Source organism: Salminus brasiliensis, chromosome 17, assembly GCF_030463535.1.
Source record: "Salminus brasiliensis chromosome 17, fSalBra1.hap2, whole genome shotgun sequence".
Taxonomy (NCBI): domain Eukaryota; kingdom Metazoa; phylum Chordata; class Actinopteri; order Characiformes; family Bryconidae; genus Salminus; species Salminus brasiliensis.
The window spans coordinates 461,409-486,621 of record NC_132894.1 but is presented as its reverse complement, the minus strand read 5'-3'; the positions used below and the strand labels follow the sequence as shown (position 1 = coordinate 486,621).

Below are 25,213 nucleotides of genomic sequence, written 5' to 3'. Positions count from 1 at the left end.
TGGAGCTAATGTTGACAGATGATCGGTGTATGTTGTAAACATATGTAATAATACATAAAAATCTGAATGTAAAACTGCCAGATTTCCATTATGGAGAAGTGTTAATTCAAGGTTTTTAGGTGAGTCGATATCCTGTGTTAACCCGGTCGGTTTTTAAATATTGTATATATTATAATGTTAAACGCTCTGAAGATGGAAAGTTATGAGCATGAAGCACATTTACAGACACTCCTTATTCTTATTGTGTTAAAAATGTATCAAATTGTATCGCACTGGATCAGATTCAGAAATTTATGAATAATCACACGTTACTATGTTTTTATGCCAATTAAAAGTTTTTCCTACAACCATACTTTGAAGTCAAGAGTCATTTAAGGGCTTTTATTTTAAAGGGTGTAATAGTTCGCATGTAAAGCAGCGAAGAGTTCTCTTTTCCATCCTTAATTGGCTGGGATGCTTGTAATTAGTGTAGTATTGACAGAAAGCTAATGAGACGTTTCCAGATGGTCTATAAAGCGGTTGATGTTGATAGTGCTGATGGTTCACCGCGGGGCGTCTCTGATCAAGCCTGTCTCAGAAATAGCAGAGGGAATTCAAGCTGAAGTGCAATCGCATTCTCCTTCAGCAAAGAGCCCGACTCGGCGTCTGCTATCAGCATCTTACTTCAGGTGATGCTTTAATCTAGTTTTCACATGACGGGCTCGAGCGCTCCTCCTTCGGCCTGTCACTTCCTCTGGCAGCTATTTGTATCAGCTGCCGTCGCCGGCTCTCTACTTTCCCGCCGTTTCCAGAGAAGTCTTTTAGGAAATGGTGGGCTATAGTGGAGGATGTAATGCAGTTAGTCTGCCCCCGCGGAGGACGGTGGCAGAGATGGCTGAGCCGTTTTTGAACACGTCGCAACGTGTGACCTTAATGAAAGTGGAGAATAGGGAGCTGTCACGTCTCCAGGCTGAGTGCGGCGCTTTTTTCCCCACCCGTCTGCTGTGCTGCCTCCTCTGCGGGCTGATTTGCACTTTCTGGTGGCGGCTATTCCTCGACTGTTGTGTCTCCTGATTGCCAGCATGGGGCTCGAGGGATATAATCATCCTCTCCTTCCTTCTTTCCTTGTTTCTTTCCTTCCTTTCACTTCATCACCTCTTCGTCTGACTGCCAGCAGCAGCGGACAACAGCCATTATCAGAGTGAGTGTGTTCACAAGCCCAAAGATCCTCCAGGTACACTACCTGCTACAGCTGTGCATATCCCCTCATAAAACCATCAGCCAGTATATTAAAACCACCTGTTGTGTGGGTCCCCATAGTGCTGCCACCACAACTCATGTTACCCACAAGACCTGTGAACATTTCTGTGGTACCAAGACGTTGGCAGCAGATCCTTTAGGTCCTTCCTTGGAACACTTTTGGTAGGTACTGACCACTGCATACCGGGAACACCCCACAAGACCTGCCTGATGTTCGGGAGATGTTCTGACCCAGTCTTTGTCTAGAACATCACAGCTTGGTTCTTGTCAAAGAGTCTCAGATTCTTACTCTTGTCCATTTTTCCTCCTTCATCACCTTCAAGATCTGACTGTTCACTCGCTGCCTAATATGTAGATCCAGCTCTTGACAGTGACATTGGATCCGGATTTCAGTATTAGGCAGGTGGTTTTAATGTAATGGCTGCTTGCTGGAAATAGCTGACCTTTCACAGGAATTTAGGACTCGCCATCTTCCTGCCCCTGGGTTTGCATCGGTATCTTGTGATGCTGAGTGTCAGGGGCTCTGGGGTGATGTGGGTCCATGCTGGGGTGGAATGTTATCATTGACCCAATCACAGGTCCTGTGACAATCAACTAAAGTTACAAACACAGCTGAGATAATTACACAGTAAAAGTGCGAAAAACCCCGGAGGAGCAACCGGTGAGTCAGGCTTTTAGTCTTCCAGCAAATTCCAGCTCACCAGAGCTCCATGGCTAAATGTGAACCACCCAGCTCAGTCAACCTCTGGGGACCTGTAGTGTAATAAATACATAATAACACACAACTTTACACAACTATGGCTCACTACACAACTATGGCTCACTACACAACTATGGCTCACGGACAACTCACTACGGACAATAACGCAAATATTTCTTTTTAACTCACACATACACTCACATACAGATAAATATGTACATATATATATATATATATATATATATATATATATATATACAGACACGCACTATTCCATCTGTATATTTTTTGCTTCTTATATTTCTATAATTCTAATAATAATTTTCATATTTTTATATTTTATTTTTTAACTTAAATGTAACTTATTTTATTTTCTTTTCTTTTTTTTTGCACTTTTGCACTTTATTTCATTAAATTAAGGTTTAGTTTAAGTTTAAATTTAGATCTTTATTGAATAGCTTTGATGTGGGCAGACTGTCAAAAAAAAGCATTTCACTGCAAGTTATACTGTGTATTACTATGTATGTGACAAATAAAATTTGATTTGATTGATTTGATTTGACATCACCCTTAGGTTCTCTGTGACCACATGACACCTGAATTAGTAAAAATCTAACCCATCAGAAACAGAGGAGATTGATCAGAACCTCTGTAGTAATCTAATCTGAACAGTTTGAGGAGTCTGTCTATTTTGGGTCACCTGTATTGAACATCACGGCCCTTTCTGCTGCGCCTGATCAGACCTCTAACATAAAGGCAGAGATCTGATGAATTCTGAGTAATTCTGAGTGTGTTTATTAGTTATTTAGTTTTTTGCTATTTGTTTTGATATCCTGTGTCGACCAGAGGAGGTCCTCTTCAAATCCTGGCTCCTGTCCAGGTTTCTTTCTCCTGATCTGAGGGAGTTTTTCCTTTCCACTGTTGGCTTTGACTTGCTCACTTGGGGCTCGGACCCGAATCTCTATTTTGAAGGGTAAAGCTGTTTTGTGACAATGTCTATTGTTAAAGGTGCCGTTTGCATAAACTTGAACCTGAACTCGATATAAAGCCCTCTCATTTCACCAGGCCAAAAGTAATGGGACAGCATTTAAGGCTCATTTGCATTTAAGGCTCATCTTCCCCAGTCAGAACATTGACTGCTGTTTCAGCCACAGGTCTTGTGATTGCGAGTGCCCGTGGCTCTGGGTATGCAGTGGCTGCTTGTTGAAGGGGGAGCGGTGGGCTGATTTTTTTCTGCTAATCAAAGTCAGCAGGCAACACATGGCGGGGTCATGTCAGTCTCCAGGATGTTCTCTTTTAGGAATGGTCCCTTCTGCTTCTCACGCGACCAGTTTCTCAGGCCAGGATCAAACCAGGTCTCACAGCCAGAGCAGAGCGACCCAGCGTTCCCCAACAAACACCAACATACTGATGTTTAGATATGATGTTGATTCTGTGTGGTTTGGAGGAGAAGAGCAGTGTAGAACAGTGTGAACGGAGGAGAACCTCATAGAATAAAGGAGAACGTTGAAGGAGACAATTAGAACATTTGAAGAGTGTAAAAGAAGGAGAGCAATCTAGAACAGTGTGAACAGGGAGAGCACTCTCGATCTATTGTGAAAGGGTGAGAACATTCTAGACCACTGTGAACAGTTACAAATACTCTAGATTAATGAACAAAGAGCACTTTAGAACAGCATGCATTGGCAAGAGCACTATAGAACAATGTAAAAGGGTGAGAACATTCTAGACCACTGTGAACGGTTAACAATATTCTAGATAGATGAAGATAGATGAATGAATAATCACTTTAGAACCGTGTAAATGAGAGCAATCTAGAACAATGTGAAAAAGACTGATGGCAGCTAACTGCTGAGCTGTGGTACTCGCCGGTCTCTCCTGTATTACGGATCCTCTTGCCGTGGCTGTCAGAGGTTAGTTTAATGCTGGGTAATTTAATCTCAGTTCAGGTGTAAAGAGCCTACAGTGATCGTAGTGTGAAATATGGAGGCTTTTGGGACAACAGCAGTATGACACTCGCCACCGGACACCCACACAGAACCACTCAGAGATGCCACAGCGATGATCATCCCATTACAGGGACTCTCAATGTTTGTAATGTCAAACTCAGTAAATATTATATGGTTGTATTCTACTGTCAGCGTAAGTGATTGTCATGGTCGGTGTCCTGCTACCAGCTGCAGCACTGTCTAATTAGTTTCTGGTGGTCAAGTTTGGTTGGATCTGATCTTAAGCTACTTCAGTTTGCTCCACAGTTCCATCAGCAGCTACATCATCAATAAACACAAGTGAACCAGTTCGGATCAAGGCCCATAGCTTCGTTTCTTGTCCATCCTGCCCTCTTTCATCATCCTGCTTTAGACTAATCTTCATCTCATCTCCATTAGGCTTCTGTTCAAGATCTCTGCAGGCTTTTCCGGCTGCCTGGCCTTTCTCTTCTTGATGCATACTACTGGTTTGCATCTGGAGGTGCGCTGTCTGAGGTTATTCTTGTGCATTATTCTCTTTAGGGTAGCATTTGGCACAGCGTGGATATGAATGTTGATGTGTTCAGCAGTTCTTTCTCTACTGTGGTCTTCTGGGACATTTGACCGTGTTTCTGAAAGATGGAAGAGCTCTCTGAATAGCTGCTTGTGTGTCTCGTTGACCACAGAATGGCAAAACACTTCAAATGCCACACCCAGAATCAGAACTAGACCTCTCTTTAGCTCTCTCATGCATTAACTAATTATGCATTGGCATACGTTAATATGGACAAAACTATTGGGACACCTACGCATTCACTGTTTCTTCTGAAATCAAGGGTACTAAAAAGAGTTGATCCTGCTTGGAGCAACTGTCTCTACTGTCCAGAGAAGAAGACTTTCTACTAGATGAAGCATTGTTGTGACCACCATCATTCCAGAGAACACATTCCACTGCTCCACAGCTCCTCAATGCTGGGGGGCTTTATACCCCTCTAGCCCACGCCTGGCATTAGGCAGCATGGAGCCAATAGGGTCATGATGATGATCTGCTCCAGAGAGTCCTATTGTATTGGCAGTACTTTTCTACAGGGACTAGACAAACTGTTTGTGTCAGCAATTGGTGCAGCTTAAAGCAGCTGAATACATTCATTAGAAGGGGTGTCCACAAACATTTGGACATACAGTGCAGCTGGCCTAGTAAACAACAGAGCAACCAGTTGTCCAATTACTTTAAATGTCCAACAATGGGTACGTTGCCTATCATGTTCAGCAGTAGTGTATTTTTACTCTTTAGTCGATGTTTGGTGTAAATTTGAACTTTGTTTGAATAAAAGAAAAGACAATACAGACTGAGTCAAACAGCAGCCAGATGATTATGGACTGCACTGTATAACTACAGTCTCTAAAGTAAAAAAACTTTCTACATGCCTTGTTTTTCTGCTTGTGCAGGAAGCTGAGCCTAATGTTTCTTTTATAGCACGTCTCTAAAATAAATAAATAAATAAATAAATAAGATCATAAACACAGCAGGAGGGTTTCTAGAAAGCACATTAATCTTCAAAATAGCCTCCCAGTTAACGACTTTAGCGCTGCTCAAACAGACTAATTCTGTATTTGTTTGTCGCTCTATAAATCTTCGAGAAGCAGTCACACCAAAGTCATGTGGCTTCAGAATTCGCCCTCAGCTCGTCTTTATGAGCCGATTTGTTTCCAGCTCTGTCCTTTTAGGAGCTTTATTGGATCATGATTTCAGTCTGACATCGCTGTGTCAGTATTACATCAGTGTTACAGTGTTCCTCCCACCCCGTCGAGCTCCAGTATGGACACTCCTGCTCAAGCTGCTGATTTTAATCACACCCTCTCCTCACCGGCATGCTAATCCTGATTTGATTAAGATTTGATTAATATTTCGTGACCACAACATAACGTGAAGTGTTTGATGTTTGTGGGTGATGGAGGGGAACAGGCAATCCCAGAGTAGCTCTTGGCTAATTTGGGTTTCTGCCAGATGTCCTCCTGCTTCTGATGAGCTTCGCACGCCTGTTGTGCTGCTGGAGAACTGCATGCCAGGAAATGCAGAGAAGGTAACAGCTAGACTGCATCTCACAGTATTACACCAGCTAGTGAAGTGATCTGAGAGCGTGTGTGGAGATATCCAGGCAGTTAGTGTTTACTTATTCATATTAGAATCAACAATTAAACAACATTGACCATTACCAAAGATCTCCTGGAGGAAGGCCAGTATTCCCAGTTTCCATCCAACATCAACACTATATTGTGTAAAAAGTAAAAAAAAAGGGGAAATAAAAGTATTCGCTCGCCTGCCTTCATACGCATATGAACTTCAGTCACATCCCATTCTTAATCCATAGGGTTAAACTGATGTCCGGCCACCCTCTCTCTTCTTTTAGGAGTTCAGTGTTTATGGGAATTTCTGACCGTTCTTCCAGAAGCGCATTTGTGATGTCAGACACTGATGTTGAACGAGAAGGCCCGGCTCCCTCTAATTCATCCCAAAGCTGTTCTATCGGGTTGAGGCCAGTCAAGTTCTTCTACACCAAACGCGCTCATCCATGTCTTTATGGACCTTGCTTTGTGCACTGGTGCGCAGTCATGTTGGAACAGGAAGGGAGCATGACATTGACCAAAATCTCTCAGTTCCTTTCACTGGAACTAAGGGACCGACCCCAACTTCTGAAAAACAACCCCACGCCATGATCCCCCCTCCACCAAACTTTACACTTGGCATAATGCAGTCAGACAAGTGTAAAACCCAGACTCGTCCAAACCCAGACTCCATCCATCGGATTGCCAGACGGAGAAGCGTGATTCATCACTCCAGAGTGTCCAGTGGCGGCGTGCTTTACACACCTGCATCCGGTACTTTGCATAGCACTTGGTGATGTAAGGCTTGGATGCAGCGTCTTGACCATGAAAACTCATTCCATGAAGCTCTCTATGCTCTCTGTTCCTGAGCTAATCTGAAGCCATGTGAAGTTTGGAGGTCTGTAGCGACTGACTCTGCAGAAAGTTGGCGACCTCATAATAGGCATAATGTGCCTCAGCATCCGCTGACCCTGCTCGGTCATTTTACGTCGCCGACCACTTCGTTGCTGTCGTTCCCAGTCGCTTCCACTGTGCTATAATAGCTCTGACAGCTGACTGTGGAACATTTAGTAATGAGGAAATTTCATGACTGGACTTGTGGCATCCTATCACAGTACCACGCTGGAACTCACTGAGCTCCTGAGAGCGACCCATTCTTTCACAGGTGTTTGTAGAAGCAGTCTGCATGCCTGGGTGCTTGGTTTGATACCCATGTGACCATGGAATTGATTGGAACACCTGAATTCATTGATTTGAATGTGTGAGTGAATACATTAGGCAATATAGTGCATGCTATCAAATTAGCCCCTAATTAAGTCAGGTGAGCCGCTGGTGAAACTGAACAAATCCACACAGTGTCTGAAGTTCACAGAGAAGATCAGCACCCAAACCTGCACCCTGTGATCCAACCAACATCCCAACTTTACTAACTGTAACATTTTCTGACCACTGACTTTATGGTTCTGATGTGAGTTTTTGTTAGTTTGTTGTGTAAGTAAACTAAAAGAACACTTAGACTAAACATTTGTAACGAGGTCTGTTTGTTTATTTGATTGATCTTTTTATTAACCATCCGGAAAGATTGCAGTCATGCTGCTGTTTTGCCTCAGTACCCGAGTGACTGTTCCAGCTGGCTTTCAAACCCTTCTCCCCCACTGAAGCTCGCTGTTTAACCTAAGGCACTTTCTCGCCCAGGGTTACACTGCGAGGCTAGACGTGGGAGAATTGTCAGCTTTGACAGGTTCGCTGATTAAACTCTTGTCCGCTGAGCTTTGGGTCAGGTTGTTGACCCACAGCAGTTGGCGACTGATAGCTGTGGCGTAGAATTCTGGGACACTCTGTGCTTCTCTTGGGCACAGGAGCAACGATCTGGAAGAAACCGAAATGGAGACAGAAGGAACAAGCCCCTGCGGAGACTATCCCAGAGTAAGCGTTGTCTTTGCCTGATACTGTCAGGCTTCAGAATTGCTTTCCTGGTTATCTTCAGAGCAGAAAGACACTTACATGATAAAACTCTTTTTCCAAAGACCGTTTCTGATCTGTAACGATAAATTGGAGCAATTGCATCACTTAGCATTAAATTACATGAACCATGAAAGAGTAAGCCAGGGGACATGTTGCTTCATTCCATTATGCAGTAATGAGAGTAGATTTGGGTCATAAGCAGATATTGACTCACAAAGCTTGTAACAGCCCGTAAACGAGGACATTTCTTCCGAGAAGCCCCTTAAGAGATGGGCATTATATTACAGAAAGCTCATAGAACTGAGTTATTCCATTCTGCGATTGTTTTCGTTCCATTAATGGTTTCTCTAATGCTCTACTCTAACTGATAGTTGGCTGGTGAGATGTTTTATTCATTTCACATATGCTGCCTTCTGCTTCCTGGATCTGGAAAGATGCCTTCATGAGGGTCTTCAGTGCTTGAACTCAGTGGCCTTTGCGTTAAAGCGTATCATCACTGACTGACTGAATGTAAACTGTGAAAAAACCTTTCTACATTCACAGCATTTATCTGACTTATCCAGAGCACATTAGATTTCACCCTGGTTCTACAGGTTGGTGAATGTAGTGTTAGGAGTCTGACTCAGGGACTCTTATTGGTGTAGAGTGTGGTGTGCCTGTCTGGGAACTGAACCCTAGGTGTCGTTGTTTCCAACAAAACCAAACATTTGAGCATGATCAAACCTTGATGTGATGGCATGCCAAAGTTGACTTGATTTAGCTGTTAATTGTACACTACGATCAATACAGGGTCAGCAATACATTCAGATTTGATGTGAGAGAGTGTTATCCTAACAATTACCAAAGATCTCCTGGAGGAAGGCCAGTATTCCCAGTTTCCATCCAACAGCTAGTTTATCTAGACAAGACCTTCATTACAGTAAATCAGGAGCTGCTGGTGGAACTGAACACATCCATACAGTGTCTGGAGCTCACAGAGACGATCAGCACTTCATGTTTATTGGGGTTTATTCTAATGTTATATAGAGTTGATTACATGTAGATGCTCTCACTGACCACTGACTTTATGTTTATTTGAGTTTATTCTAATGTTATATAGAGTTAATTACAGGTAGACACTCTTACTGACCACTGACTTTATTTATATTTGGGTTTATTCTAATGTTATAATATATGGTGTTTTGTACTGTATACTCAGTAGGATGTGGGTGCCCCATTCTATGCCTTTCCGTAGTGTCATCATCACTGACTGCTTTAAATAATCTGAACACTGAGTTCTTTCTCTTCATCAGTCGGGCACTAAATGGGCAGCTGCAAATGCCATTTTATATGCGCAACCAAACAAGCTGAACGTTTGAGAGTGACCATGCCTAGCCATGACAGCATACACAACGTTACTTTATTTTGCTCTAAATCCCACATCAAAACCCTCAATCATTTACAAAAACAAAACAAAGGCCATCTGAATTTTCTTAGGAAGCACATTGTAAGTTTACAGTAATCGAGCTTTGCCTGCTGTTAAAGCATAAAAACAATGGGTCTCATTCTTCAACATCTACTTAGTAAAGTTCCTAAATGAATTCTCAAAGAAAGGAAATCCTAACTCTTCTAATGATGATCCCACTGTCCACCTAAACTGAACACACCCCTAATGAGAAACACTGGAGAACGGCAGGATCTTTGTGAAAAGTGCACGAGCTGCTTTTAGAAGACCGGTTGGTGAAAAAGCCCCAATGTTTCTCTGATTCTGCATCCCGGACACAAAGTGCCTGGTTCAGATTCTGAGTGATGTACACCGGAACATGCTGAAGTCATTTCAGGCTTGGTGGAACTGTGTCCAGACATGGCCTGTGCTGATAAACATTCAGATATTCTCCCTCTGAATGTTCCTCCTCCTGCCTCAGAACTGCAGCTTGGAAGCGGTTATAATTGGGCATGACGGCCCTGTACCTGTGCCTCTCTGCTCGGTGTGTCTCTCTCTTTCACTCTCTCGCTCGCTCACTCTGCAGCGAGCCTGCAGGCACTGTCAGTTTCGCAGCTGACTCTCTGTCCGTTACCATGGTTTCCTCCACTTGCCACCGTGGTCCTCTCCTTCTTAACATGGGTGCGCTGTTGTGGATGCGTTCTCCCAGACAGAGCCAATCATGAGCCTGGATTTAATAACATGATGAGCGTGGGGCAATTGCTGCGTCAAAAACGACTATGTAATGCAGTGTCGCTGAAGTCAGCTTAATCCATGAAATATGGCTGTTAATCACATTTCACGGACATGGTTTCCCGTCGTTGGCATGCTGTAACTACAGCAGACACTCTGTCAGTCCACTGTCTGGTCTGCTGAACCTCAATGGTCGGACGTCCCGCTGTGGAACTTTTTGAGGATCTGAGACGACAGCTCATATTTTATAGCAACGGACATGACTAGGCCCATGGCATTTGGGCTAAGTAGGGGTCCAGAAGATGTCCTGCTGAAGCTGATCCCCAGAGCCAAAGACGATCATACAATCAAGCCCCAGTTCCCTCAAAGTTCTGTCTTGGATGTGGAGAACCAGCCAGGAGCGGTCTGGCTGCAGAATTGGGCCAAAATCTGGAAATAACTATGTTTTATATGTGGACCTGCCAGACTGTCAGACTCGCACAATTTCAGCGCATAGAGGCTCTCCAGAACCAGAACAGTTGATGTATTGTTGTCATTTCTTGGCCACAGAGACTGAGCCTGGTTTATAAGCTCCAGCCCAGGCCAGCCTAATGAGTTTCCAGATTGAGTTAGCAAGCCTGTACTGAGGTGTCACAGAGATGGGTTTTGGGGTCAGCAAGACCCACGAGGACTTGTCGAGACAATGTTTGTGGTCTGCTCATCGATTTGCCTGTCCTGAACCTGAAAAACGACCCTAGTACAGTTCTCTCTGGTGTACTTCAGGAGCTTCTCTAGTCAGTGGCGAGGAGGAAAAATGATTTAAGCTGTAATGTGGGCTGCCTTGTTTACCGTGCTCATCTGTCCAGATGAAAGTTATTGTGTGGTAGGTTAGCCAGCTGGGTCACAGCCTGATAACATCTGCAGGTGTGGTTGGTGGACACTGTTGCCCCCCGAAGCTTCTCTGGATCAACCTCTCCTCAGTTGGCAGCTGTGCTAGACTGCATGGCCTTCCCTATCTTCCAGCTTGGAGTAAATCTTGTAGATCTTATTCAGTATGGAGTCCAGGGGTCCAGAGTTCTGGGGGTTACTTTTTCATTTCAATTTTGTGTTCAGATTTTCTGGGAAGTCCATTTAGAGAGTGAAGCAAAAAAACTTCGGTCACACTTTATTTTAGGTGTATAATTAGGAGTAAATAACTGTACAATCTCTCTCTCTCTCTCTCTCTCTCTCTCTATATATATATATATATATAATCAATGCTTGTAATAACAAAGGTTTTAGAGTCTACTAGTTTTAAACATCTAAACATTTATTTTAACAATAAATACATGCCACAGAATAAGCATTTACCGATGTTACATTCAATATATATTTCTATGATAATGAACTTTAATCATAGTTAAATGCTGGAATAATTGGCCGTGGCCTCAAAATAGCAACATAAACAGCTCCCCATCAAATTACATCTCTGTGTGAACCTGACGTACCAACACTTGGATAAATGCTGCGACTGATTCAGTATCATTATTATTGTTGTTACTACTGCTCAGCACATCAACAATCATATCAAGATAACCCTAGCGTAACAGTGGACCTACGAGGTGTTGAGGTGGGTATAGCCCATTTATTACTATTTAATAAGTGGTTCATTTGTAAGTGGATGAGTCCACCCTTATGAGTCTTGTTTTTTTCCTGCAGCTCTAAGAAAGTTTCAGTCTCTTTAAATGATATAAGATCTTTGAGCAGACTGGATTTAGATTAGTGTAGAAGGTTTGAGCTTGAATGAAAAGTGTGAGAACACTGAGAACCGTGAGCGAGTGTTGGATACGAGGAACCGACGCAAAAGTGACAAGAAGATTCATTCTTGTTTGTGTTCCACACACTTCAGAGCAGATGGATAAGCTCAAAGGCGGTGAGATAACAGCAGAGCTTCTTCTCTTCAGCCGATTAACATCAAAAGTGGAAAAATGCTGAAGTAAGGGAAACTGATTCAATACATATTTAATGTCTAATCTAAACATGTCAGCCAGACCCAGCTCTTCACTGCCAGGAGAGCCGCAGTTCCAGGCCCTGACTGTCAGCCCAATCTAACACCAGCCCGCTAGCCCTCTTCTCGAATGCTATTAAATCACCTTCAGCTCCAGCATGTTCCTCCGACTGAGACAGGCGACGCCCTGCACCAATTCACCCTCCTGTCCTCCCTCCCAAGCTTTGTCTCAAGAGCATCACTTCCTATGATCTCTATCTCAACAAGGGAGTAAAATATGGCCAAAAGGTTTTGTGTCCTCAAATGGCACTCCTGAATCCCAGAGTTCACCAGGTTCTCTGTGATAAAGATCTGAACTTCTAGTAACCGCTTTCTGATGAAAGCAGGTCGTTCCTGAGTTCTGTGAATCACGCTGATACTATTAGGATGCAAGCAGTTGTAGGATGCATGTTTTCAAAACTAGGCTCAAAGTGCTGATGAAGAGTTGCCCAGAGGTAGAATGAAGACCTTTCTGCTGGTGCCCTAAGGTCCTCAGGTATTCAGAGTCTGAGAGACTGTGTATGGTGTGCATGTCCACTCCCCAACCATCATCACCTTCCTTCAGGCTTCGTTCTCAGGTTGTCACATTCTATAAAGTTGCTGCTGATATGTTAAAAGTGTTTTCAGGCTGTCCTTGTCTGGTTCTCCAAACATCTCACCTCTGTGTGAGAATAACAACTCTGAGATATAGGGCAGTAGTGCTTATACCAGTATCCGGGGTCCCCCAGAGGGTCCAAATTTTTGCTTTGCTCCTATCTGAGTTGTTGCTCGATCTTTGACCTCAATAGATAGGGGCAGCAAAAATTCTGGATGTCCACTATTAAAAGGACAACATATGTGAGGAATGTTTTGAAGGCTTTTCAATTTGAAATTGTGGAGGAACCTCTTAAGGTGTTTAAAGAACCTTGATGAGAAGAACCCACTCTTAATTACAAAAGTCTTTGCAAAGAGCTGAAGTCTATTTTAGAAAGATTAATTCAAAACATGGATCCAAAAATAGAAGCCCAAAGATCCTCTAGGATCTGCTAAAGTTTATTGAGGAATCAGTTTTCAGGCCAGAGTACACCGACTGGATGAACGTGAATAAACGTGAATGTTGGGTTGGTGTTCCACGGCTGTGTTTGTCCAGAAGTGTTTGGTTGAATTTGACTCTCTGAATTTGTGTTTAATTGTGTTTGATGATGTTCGGTTGGATGTGACTTCAGACAGACTCTTGTTATTAAGCTAAGACATTGATAACAGCATTGTTTTGGATGAAGAGGACTTATTGCCATCTTAAACCTCAAAGTACCCTTTGAAAGCTCCTCTGGTGAGGAGTAACCTTTAAGTAACCTAGAGGTTCTTCATAGAACTACTACTGCACTATGTTACAGTGTGGCTGGCCCTAAGGATTGGTTTGAGAACCACTGACAGGGGAACGAATATAAGAAACACTAAAATGCTAAGATTGTCAGGCCCTCGTCATCACTCCCTCCCCCGGGGCAATCCTGAGCCGCCGCCCACAGGCCCAAATAAGGACTTCCTGTTTGTTTCTGTTGATTCATTCATGTTCATTTGTGTCAATTCATGTTCACTTGTGTTCATTGCCTTGTTCATGCATTTCACCTGGGACTGGGAGTACTTAAGGAGCTATACCCCCTTTGTTCACTGCCGTGAATTCACTCATTTGGAATCTCTTTGACACCCTGAGGTTCCTCACGCATTACCCGCATGTTCAGGTCATCTCTAGTTCATGACTCACGTTCAGGAGTAGATCTTCTGTCAACTCTCATGGCAAGCTTTCTGTCCAGGTTTCCAGGCAACCCACGTTCAAGCAAGGCGACCCACGTTCATGGCAGAACGCTGCATATTAGTTCTCCTCTCCAGTACTAGTTCTCCTGCTTTAATTCCCTGATGCCCGTGCTCGGCCTGTGGGTTTTCATTCTAGTTCCCTCCTTGCTTTTCTCCATTGTATCCTGCTAACTCTAGCTCAGCTCACGGCTCCTCCCAGTCCCAGGTTTGTCGCCATTTTGTTAGTCACATTCTGGTTCTGCTTATTGTTTAACCCCTTGTTGCTGCTCACGTTTTTCATACCCCTTGTGTTTGTGCTTGTTTTGGTTAATAAACCCTCTTGCTTTGAACCTCCATCTCTGCGAGTGTTCATCCCTCTTGGTCTGGCTGTACACGCCATGATAAAGATCACCGTGTGATTTGAGTAAAAGAGCCACAACTTCAGATTTCTTAATCGGCAAGTGTTATTTACCTCTTTGAACGCAGTCAAGGAGAATCTGCTTTTAATCTAATTCACCTAAAGATAACGAGACACTTGTGTAGGAACAGTCTTTTCCATGGCCCTGTTACCTCTAAGAGGTCCTACTCATCCTGCTACATCCCCCTACTAACAGCAGTGTGATGTTCTCTGAAGCTCTCTGACTGATCCTCTCACTCATTCTGACAGACAACACAAACCACCAGGTAATGGATCGAAGCACCCCAGTAACTATTTTAGCCCAACTTCCTCTTCATGGTAGGCCTCACTTTGGGGGTTTCCCCCCACCAAGGCTTCTGGTTGATCCCCACTGTGTCTGAATGCCACAATATCCAGTTTGATTCATCTCATTCTTTTTGAACCCTCTTTGCTTCCAGTTCCACACCCCTTCCCTCGCCTGTGATGACACTGTGTACCATTGACACCATATTGCAACTCTCTTGGCAGGTTGCTGAAATTTATGCACACTACAGATTCATGCTCTCCCGGTCTCATTCAGCAAATGACGTTAAAGATGCATGAGGAGATGTGAGTCTGACACTGCGCAGGAAGAATTAGCGAGTGTAAACTTCCTCTCTGCTTCTTCAGGTCCGGAGAATGTCGGCGATGGATGTCAGAGCTGATCTGTAAATAATCTGGAGCTGTCCTCTCCTTATCTCAGTCTGTTCTGTGTTAGGGTTGTGTCAGTGTTTGAATACCCTCGTTCTGCACGCTGCTGCAGAGGTGCTGGAGCGAGCTGGGGCCGGGTGCTTGACGAACCTCCTGAAGGCAGGAATGCTGTTATGTGTGACTGAGGCTGTTATTTGGCTGCCCTGTGTGTCTGGAATATAACAATAGCACAACCCAGAGAGCAAAAAGGGGTCCAAAAAAGTACGCTGCATTTAGCTGCGGCCTCTCGCTGGACAAGAGTACAAATGTATTTAAGCTTACCTATTTTTATCCTCATAAAGGAAATGTTGAATATTTAACATAAATTAATATTTGTTTTAATTTTACTTCTCATATTACCCACATTTTGTTGATTTTTTAACATTTGTGTTAATTACTGCCTAGTGTTACAAGTATAGATATATATTTATTCTGTCTAGTATATATATATATATATATATATATATATATATATATATATATATATATATATATATATATGAAGATTAAACCCTACGTCCCTGGACCTGTGTGGCACACACACACACCACCAGCTGCGCACAATGGCCAGTACAAAGCAGGATATTGCATTAGACAGCGAGTTAATAAGGAAATGTTATTAAGAGTATTAAAATGAAGACAAGAGCTAGATGATGGAACGGCCCTATTGTGAGAGCCCCTCCGTTTGCTATGCCACGTACTGCTCCAGTGTGTTCCTCAGATTGAGAATGATGTTATCGTTAAGCAATTCATCCTGCTGTCTTCCTCACTTAGCTCCCCCCGTCAGTCTTCATCAGAACGGCATCACTTACTGTGATCAGCTCAACATGAGGGCTAAGTGATGGCTGAAGGTTCCTGTGTCCTCAAATGGCTCTACACCTGCATCCAGGGGCCATCGATAGTTCAGGAAGTTGTCTGGGTTTCTCAGAGCTGATGTGCTGGAAGCTGCTTTCTGATGGAAACAGAAGCTTTAATGGAAGAAGAAAGGTGGTGAGGCATGTGATTTGATGTTACAGAGAGTGTTGATGAGAGGTTATGAGGCTGTGGAGAGATGTCTACCTGCTGTGGCAGCCTTTAGGGGTTCCTTGGGCTCAAATTAAATAATTAAGAAGACATTTTAATAGGTGGTACGCTGGCCTGGCATGACTGATCCACGTTGAGCTTCTTAGTCACTGTTATTAAGATGGAGACAGTCCTGTTTCATAAACCTTTCTGACCAGTATTATATAAATCATGCAGCATCCTAATTAAAGGTATGCTCTACTGTACACCATTAAACAACCTCAATCTCAGTACCGCCCCTTTTCACCCTGGGACTCATCTCTCACTGCAAAATTAGGATGACCCTTATCCACCCATTACCATCACTCGCCTGCTTGGAGACATTTCAGTGAGGTGTGTGTATGTAAATGATCTCTGCTCTGAATGGCTGCCTGGTATTTTATTTCATTAAAAAAAGATCTCCTTATAGTTTGTGTGAGTGGGCGGAGTTAAATCGCTAAATAGGCGTAGATACACCACTCAGCCAAAACATTGAAACCACCTGGACTCCACAAGACCCTTGAAGGTGTTCTGTGGTATCAGGCGTTAGCAGCAGATCCTTTAGGTCCTGTAAGCTGTGAGGTGGGACCTCCATGAGCACCAATGAGTCTTAAGTGCCCATGATCCAGGTTTGTCCTTCCTTGGAGCACTTTTGGTAGGTACTGACCACTGCAAACTGGGAACACTCCACAAGACCTGCCTGATGTTCTGGAGATGTTCTGTTTCAGATTTTTACGCTTGGCCATTTTTCCTGAACTTCAAGAGCTGACTGTTCACCTGCTGCCTAATAAATCCACTCATTGACAGGAGCCACTGGAACCAGATCACCTGTGTTCTTCACTTCGGCTGGCAGTGGTTTTAATGTTATGGCTGATGGGTGTTATTGACTGATTTTGCAGTGTAGTTTCTGTGAGTCTGTGAGTCTGTACGGCCTGGGAGTGAAGGGTGTGTTCTGATACAGTGTTAATAAACTATATACAGCTCCTGTATTTCAGAACGTGGTGTGGAAGGGGGTGGTATGTAGGCGGTAGGAAAGGGCTTCAGAAAGTCACATTTTGCTGCATTAAAGGGCTGGATATAAAAATAGCCCAGCCTCAGTTATTGAGAAAAAGATCTTAGTGAAGCCTGAGGGCTCATTAAGGGACGGCACAGTTGTTGTCTTTCATCCACATGTTGGAGCCCTTTTGACCCTGACATTCTGCTCCTGTGGGACGCGGGCTGTGTGGAAGTCATGTGGAGCGTTAAGGGCTTGATATGTGTGTGTGTGTGTGTGTGTGTGTGTGTGTGTGTGTGTGTGTGTGTGTGCGCATGCAAACACTCCTGCACAGTAGACGCTGTCACAGCATTGGTGTGTGTTCAACAGCCCTACAGACTGCATGCTGCAGGTGTATAGCCTCATTAACCCACATGTAATTACAGCTGTTCTGTATGGACTGCATATGACAGGGAGAGCGACGCCCCACAGGGAAATTACTGCAGACTCCAGGGGCGGACTGCAGGACACCAAAGGAACATGCAATGTGTTACTGTCACTGCTTTAGTCATGAACTAGTGCATGCTTTAGTTTGCGTAAGCTGTGTGTTGATCAAATACCCCTCTACCCCTTTATACCCCTCTAGCCCACGAGGCGGCAGCATGGCAGCATAGGCAGCATGGTGCCAATAGGTTCATGATGTTTATCTGATCCAGAGAGTCCTATTCTATTGGCAGTACTTCTCTTTATCTGTGTCAGCAATGAGTGCAACCTAAAGTGGCCGAATGCAAAGAAAGAAAGAGGTGTCCACAAACATTTCATATAAATACTTGTAATATAGGTAACACTATATATATATATATTCTGTGTGATAAACAGCAGAAAGACAATAACACAGAGCCAAATTTTGGCTGACATCAGATCAGTCAGAGCTACACCTCCCCCTGGTGGAGAGGTCTACTTAGTGCAGAATATCCAAAAACACTGCAGCTTCATCTCTAAGGGGCTTTGCAGCTGTTTTCCACTGAGATACCAATCAACTCAACAGCTGCTCAATATTTCAGCAGTTCATTTGTTACACTTCAGTGCATGCCAGCAATAATCCTAATGACAGATAGTGGACACCTTGCTATCGCCTTTGAGCTCCGTCAGCGTGCACTGATTTTCTTTAATGCATTTGCTAGAGATCCAGCTCACACTGAATAATTCCTGTGCAATGTCCATGAACAGGTGCTGATAAGACCAGCACATATACAAGCCCATGGCCTGTGTTCATTAAGCTTCTCAAAATAAGAGTGCTGGTCTTGGACAGATGGTGACCCTACTAATATTAACAGATCCTAGATCAGCACTCCTACAAGCTTGTGAATGAATTTGGCCGATATCTCCAAAGGTTAGTAGACTCATCCAACATTCCTCCCAAATAAAGAATTTACCCATGCTCCTCTTTTGCTGCAGTATTAGCCTGGAATGAAATTACACTAGAGGTTGGAACATTGCCGTGTGGAGGATTTGATTGCATTCAGCCCTGAGAGTGAGAGGATCAGTGAAGTGAGGTACTAATGTAGACCTCACAGTTCTTCCACAGCTCAATGCTGGGGGGCTTCATACCCCTCTAGCCCACACCTGGCTTTAGACATCTGAGTAAGCACCTGTGTCATCAGTGGGTATTTTAATTAGAATGGGTCTGAGGCTGTAGGAGACACCTAATCCTGGACGTCAGCAAAGCAGCACAATTGAGCTGCTGCACATCTCTGGAACATCAGTCAGGTGCTTCTTCAGTCCCTTGTTGTCAGCAGTCAAAGACTTGACCACTGCAGCTCCCTCCTGTCTGGTCAGTGCCATCAGGCCCTTTGGCTGATCTATTGCCCTGACGCTGGCCCACAGAGACAAAATTGAATCAGACCCTCCTTACCTGATGGCAGTAGTCAAACCCAATCTGTACCAAGAGCCAATCCAAAAGCTTCAAGTATGGCTCAGCTTGACCCACCATTCTTCAAGATGAATGGAAGGTAATGAAGACTTTTCCTCTGTCCTGAAGCCCCTCGATGCAGTCAACCTCTCCTGGGTGTCCGAACTGCTCTCTGTCTTCAGACCCCTGACTGAAGACCATCTCTTCCAAGAGCTCCTAAATTAGCACTAATCCACTCATTAAAGGCTGCCATGCACTTCAGGGTCAGTATTTATTTGAAATTTATACTGGAGAATTATTGTTAGAATTCAATGTCCAGGCCTTTCAGTCTAGGCTTGGGCTTAATCTGAGTCCGAGAAACTGCCACATAGTATTTTATGTTAAGAGGAGTGTTCTCTAAACATGTTTTCTTGTAAATTCACTCTTTAAAAATATAAAATCCACTAAGTATGTGTTAAAATGAGCGTGACTTGGAGCCTCAATGGATGAATAAAAGAGGAAATACAGAAAAGAAAACTGGACAGAGGTGAACTTTACAAATATCACTGTATCACAGTAAGCCAGGAAGCAACTGTCTGCACTCTCAGGCTGACAGCTGTGATGCTCTATCGGAGACTGCAAATGCCACGGGTCCCAAGCGTCCCATGCAGCAGGTCTGCCCAATGATCAAAGTGATCAACTGATTCAAATAAACTCTGGCTGACCTTTAGCATTTCCATGATCAGAGCCTAAATATGATATATAGCAGGGGTGTCCAGCCCTGCTGTCTGAGATTTTGCCACCCTGCAGAGACTGGTTCCAACCCTAATTGTACCACATTCAGCCAGAATGGTTCATAAGACCTTGAATAGTATTAGATCAGGGGTCAGAACTAAACCTTTCATGCTGATAGATCTTCAGGAACACAGTCGAGCACTAATTTAGGTCCTGCTTTATTTGCGTTGTGTTGTTTTGTTTGGATTTTCTTTAATGGCAGAGCAGCCTGAACATGCTGATGGGAGCCTTGTTAAAGGTAATGCTCTCTGACCATTAAGAGCCTCTGCAGATTACTAAATAGCACACGGGGACAATTCAGAACCAATTTACTCGCTTAAATTAGTTAATGTTTTTTTTTTTTTGTGCAAAGAAAAGAGTTTCATCTTATCGCTGTGCTTCTACAGGGTGGAAAAGTACAACGTTAATTGGACATAATTATCACCAGATTCATTTGAGTCTGCAGTTTGGCATACGGTTGAGCTCTCTAGACAAAACACTCATTAAGTCTAAGAGTTAAGAGAGAGAGAGATCGAGGGAGGGAGAGGGAGAATATGAATGGGTTCATCTGTAATGTGATGAGAAAGAATAAATATTAGCAGCTCAGCAACAGAGATCCACTTTTCTATGTAGTCCTGAACGCTTGCTTGCAGCTAATCCTACACATGAACTCAGTGAACTCATTGTCTTGGAAACAGAATGAAAATGGCAGTATGTGAGAGCACCAGCCAGCCAGTACTACAGCAGTGTTCTACAGTGTGGGCGAGATGCAAGACCTGGAGGAAAATGCTGACAAACAGAAAGAGTAATGATTTAACCCCGAGGGCCAAAAAGTAGGATTTCAAATTCCCCACTTTCACAACTACAATACTACAGTAATCAGATCATCACTGATCAACAGTCCTTCCATCAGAATGCAAGTGCACAGTGGAGTGAAATTACGCTCTTACAGGACTGTAGAGCAACATGGAACAGTAACAGTACAGTAACAGTCCTAAAGTTTAACGTGTTCTTATCAAGGGAAAAAAGTTTTGAGAGAAAAGAGTTGAATATTGTTTTTATTTTAATTACTGATATTCTTTATACTCCTGGCAAATTAATGATTCCTGTTCATTTAAAAAACAACTACAAAGCATTTACACATATTCAGCCTACTGCAGATTAGCCCCTCCCAGTGAGTGTTTCAGTCTGGATCTGTTTAAAATATTAGTCTTAAAGGCTCAGAATTAAAACCAGGATGACCAACAGATCAGGTCATGTAGGTCATAAGATGACACACCTAAAATATCCCTGTCTTTGAATTTGAAAAGTCAAATCTGCTGCATACGTTAACGACGCCTGTCCCATCTCTCTCCCCTTCCTTATTGTAGTAAAATGGAGATGGCTGCCATTGAAACTGAGCTGGTGAAGGACTACCGCTTTGGACAGCAGCAGCTAATTGAGATATGGGGTCATGCCAGTGCCATTGCCATCACCAAAGTAAGTTCTATGTGTAATGTCTCTCTCTCTCTATATATATGTTATTATTAGAAAACCTTTTCTAACTTTTTGTGTCATTTTAAGTTTATTTGTATTTAATGATGATGTCAGAAGACAGTAAAATAACGTAAAAGTAAGTACGAAAGTAAAATAACTGCATATTTTAATCTAATTCAAGGTAGTTTGACAGAAACTGATTACTGATGATGGTCAAATCTGGGAACATATTCTACAACATAGTCACGCCATGAAAAGACTGGAATAACTGTTAAAACTCAATTAGTTACAATTAAAGAGACATAAATTCATGCCATTATTGAGGTTATGTATTGTTATGTTGTGAAAATAGTATTAAAGGGTTATTATAAATGTAGAATTTGGCGAACATATCTTAATTTACTGACCTTTTTTGAAAAAATGATCAATTTAAAACAATTTCTGTTGCTCAATTCATCAGTAATAATTACACACTGTAAAAGACAGCTAGAGCTTTGAAATGATAAAAAGCAAATATGAAAACTGATTAAACCTTTCATGTTTTAATGACTATTTGCAAATCACAGCTATACTTTAGAACATGCAGCCAGCAGTGGCCTAAATTATGCACTTAAGGGTGATTCACCACTAAAAAGAACAGTTATGGGTTAAATCCCCTTTAAACCGGATTAAATAAAGTCTAATTGGTCGTTGAGGATAATGAATGGTTATCATAGAGCACCATCCAGAAACAGCAGGGAATGAAGTAAGCATGAGGACTGGCTCGAGGAAGAGGAAGAACACGGCATTTACTTGAAGCATGTAGTGAACTGTGACCCACACTCCACGCTCTAATGCTTTGAAGGTCATACATCTAACAGACCACACAGCTCTGTTTTCTTCTCCTGGCTCAGACTTTTCTGTTTTCATCATCTCCATTTTTGCGTCCCCTCACGACGGCTTAAACCCAGTCCCCCAAAGGGAGCCGGAGAGAGCCTCTCTGAGCGTGCATGAAAAGAGCCCGCGGCTTTGATCTGCACGCTCATGTAGACGACTTGTCAGACGCAACAGCTTCCAGGGTCTAATAAAAAGCCCATGCTGAATTCAAGGCACTGCCACTGAGCACGTTTAAGAGTTTCTGCAGTCTACGGCTGGACTGCGGCCAGGCCGTCATGGGGCCTCAAGTGTGGCCAGCCAGACAGAACCAGAGAGCCTGCCTGTTTCAGTCCAGCTCAGACCAAGTCACACCATGGCGCTCCTGCAGTAGGCCCATCTGGATTCAGTCAGTCTGAAAGGCTCCCCGTGACTTACCTGAACGCTGCGACTGTTTCCTGATGGATGAGCATGAATTTCCTTTTCCCACTTGGAGACATTTTACAGACTGCCCCTTTGCTTCCTTTGAGGGTCCTGACCACAAGCTACCGTCACACTTCACGTCAACAAACCCCTCGACGGCCTCCATTCGATCGCCATAAATCGCAACTTAGAAAAACACACTGGTCAACAGCTCAGAGCCCATGATGACGTCGTGGCTGTTGTTCGGAAGAAAAGCTAAGTAGTAGATTCAACCGCTCGTCTGATTTCACAACCCAGCTATTCACCCGGAGGCCAAACGCCAAAACAAACTTCATCCATCCCCCTCAGGGCCGTGCAGTTGCTTTGTGAAGTGCTTCAAGGCCAACGTCTGCAATCGGGAAGATATCAGGAAGTTCTTTTCATCGCACGAACTGACAGAACACTCTGTGTGTTTTGACTGTGGAATTTGGCTTACTGGATCACATCCGAATACACAGCGTTTTCTACAAAAGGTCATGGGTTGTTGGCCTGCAGTCAATTCCAAGAGAGAGCAGTCTGCTGAGGAAGTTTGGTCATTTGAAAGGATGCCCCCAGTCGCCTCCTGCGGGAGTTGTACCAGGTCCACCCATAGGAACCCCTCAGAACCTGCTGGAGGGATCCTATCTCTCGACTGGCCTGGCTGGAGACAGGGATGTCTGGGCTTCTTTGGTCGCCCTGTTTCCCCGATGACCCTTAACTGGACTGAGCAGATAAGAAAGATGATGACAGTGATGATGATGGCGATAGTCCTGATCAGATCACCATCCTTCCCCCCATTAGGCATCTGTTTGTTGATGCATTTCCATCCAAGAGTGTTGAGCTCCAGGGGTGTAGTCAGAGGCCATTTGAAATGGTGTAGTGGAGCTTCTTCACGTGTCTCAGATGAAGAATGTGTTAGCTGTCAGGGGACCTAATGTGAGAAACTCATTAAATAAATAGATTTATAGATAAATGTTGTGACAATGTTTTTGTTTAAGTTAAACAGGAAAGGTGTTACAGTTTCAAACCGGGCCATTCAGTCCCAGTCTAATGTACTACAAATATGTAAATCAAGCTGCTAAAACAATCCAATAATCCATTGTTTATCTGACATTATGAAAATCATTTGCATATATCTCCATAAATCTACATACAGCAGTTGAGCTCCGCCCATTCACATGGAAGAAGTTTTTTTGTTGAAACTGATTTTTTAAATAGAATAAATAAATAAATATCTCTGATCAGTTATATAGATCTTCATTTTGTGATTAAGTGCATATCCAAAACAGAGTGCAATGATTTCTGTCTGATTGGTCGTCTAAAAACGTTACTACAGAGTTACTCCAGGCCTTTCAGATAGAGGGCATAATACGAGGTTGATGAGAGACGTGAACCAGCACTGAGATGGTGAGGAGGGCTGGTGGGGAGAGCTCATCGGTCTCAGTGTGTGTGAACAGAGGCAGCAGTCTCGGCAGACCTGGCAGGACTGGACTACACACTGCATTCCTCCCTGCAGCAGCAGACCTGTAAAAAGAACAGAACAAGACAGCCTCTGGCTGCCGGGCCCAAAGAACCTTCTACTGCCCTTCTGTTCCAAAGCAGAGGTGAGGGTGGAGTTGAGGGGCAGGAGCTACAGCAGGACAGAAAGACTGAGATTTATATAAACACACCTCTGCCCCACTGAGTCCTGCTCTCCATTTCATAAACACACCCGCTGACGGTCTCCAAACAGACTGATAGATTGTTTATATCGAGAGGATCTTCTGAGGAACGGTGACAGGGAGAGCTGAAAGGGCTGAAACATGTGATATTAACCCTCTGAAATCACAGCAGATCCACTCTCAGCCTTCCTTCTTATGCACAGTGTCTCAGACATCGCCAGCGGAGCGTCCTCGCCAGCTGATTGCACCTAATGGAACATTTCTGTTAGCTGATTATGCAGCTCCCCGGTGCCATTAGCTTCATTACCGCCACGCTTCCTTACACACTAGGAAATCAACTTCTACACCCACATTCAACATCACACACTGGGAATAACATTCTCCGCATGCTGAGTCATGTATGAGAGGTGACCGAGGTGGAAAAAAGAAAGTTTTCTCAATTACCAAGAACCATAATTATTAAGATTAGTTTTATTTTCTGATAAAATGCTGCTACGGTTCCTTACCTTAAACAAAAACAAATCAGAAATAGTTACCTTAACATCAAAAGGTTAATTAGATTCATTAAAAACTGGAGGTAATTCATTTGTAAATATTAAGATTAGGTTTGATATTCTTATTTATTGAAGTTTAAACAGCACACATTTTAAAACTGTTTAGTGACGTTTTAACATTACAGCTTTTTACAGTTTGTCTTCAGCTGCTTTCCCATTTTCCCATTCCCAAATATTCAAAATATCCCATTTTTTATATAATCCCATATTTTTCTAAACTGTAGAAAATACCACCTGAATTGGCATTACAGAGAAATGTAATATTATTTAGCAGTATAAACATCTTCCGCAGTGTGGAACTGGTTTAGTTTTCTAAATTTCTGATTTAAGGCAAAACATCCAGAGTAATCTTCAGGGTTAAACAAATATATATATATATATATATACATGAGAAACTGTATTTCTAATGGTTTGACTACAAAGTGTAGTCTTTGTTGGTCACCTCTGTTCAGATAACACCTGCTGTTGATGTTCTGACTGTAAGTAATTGAACAAATCCTCTACAATCATCTACACA

General features: G+C 43.2%; 1 protein-coding gene across 1 annotated transcript in view; it reads left to right on the top strand.

The window, feature by feature from the left end:
* Positions 1-25,213, top strand: part of yjefn3 (YjeF N-terminal domain containing 3) — a 43,167-nt gene that overhangs the window by 10,860 nt on the left and 7,094 nt on the right. Inside the window, exon 2 of the mRNA XM_072660230.1 lies at positions 21,083-21,191. Within this exon, the coding sequence (XP_072516331.1) occupies positions 21,083-21,191 (109 nt within the window). The remainder of the gene's footprint in view (positions 1-21,082; positions 21,192-25,213) is intronic.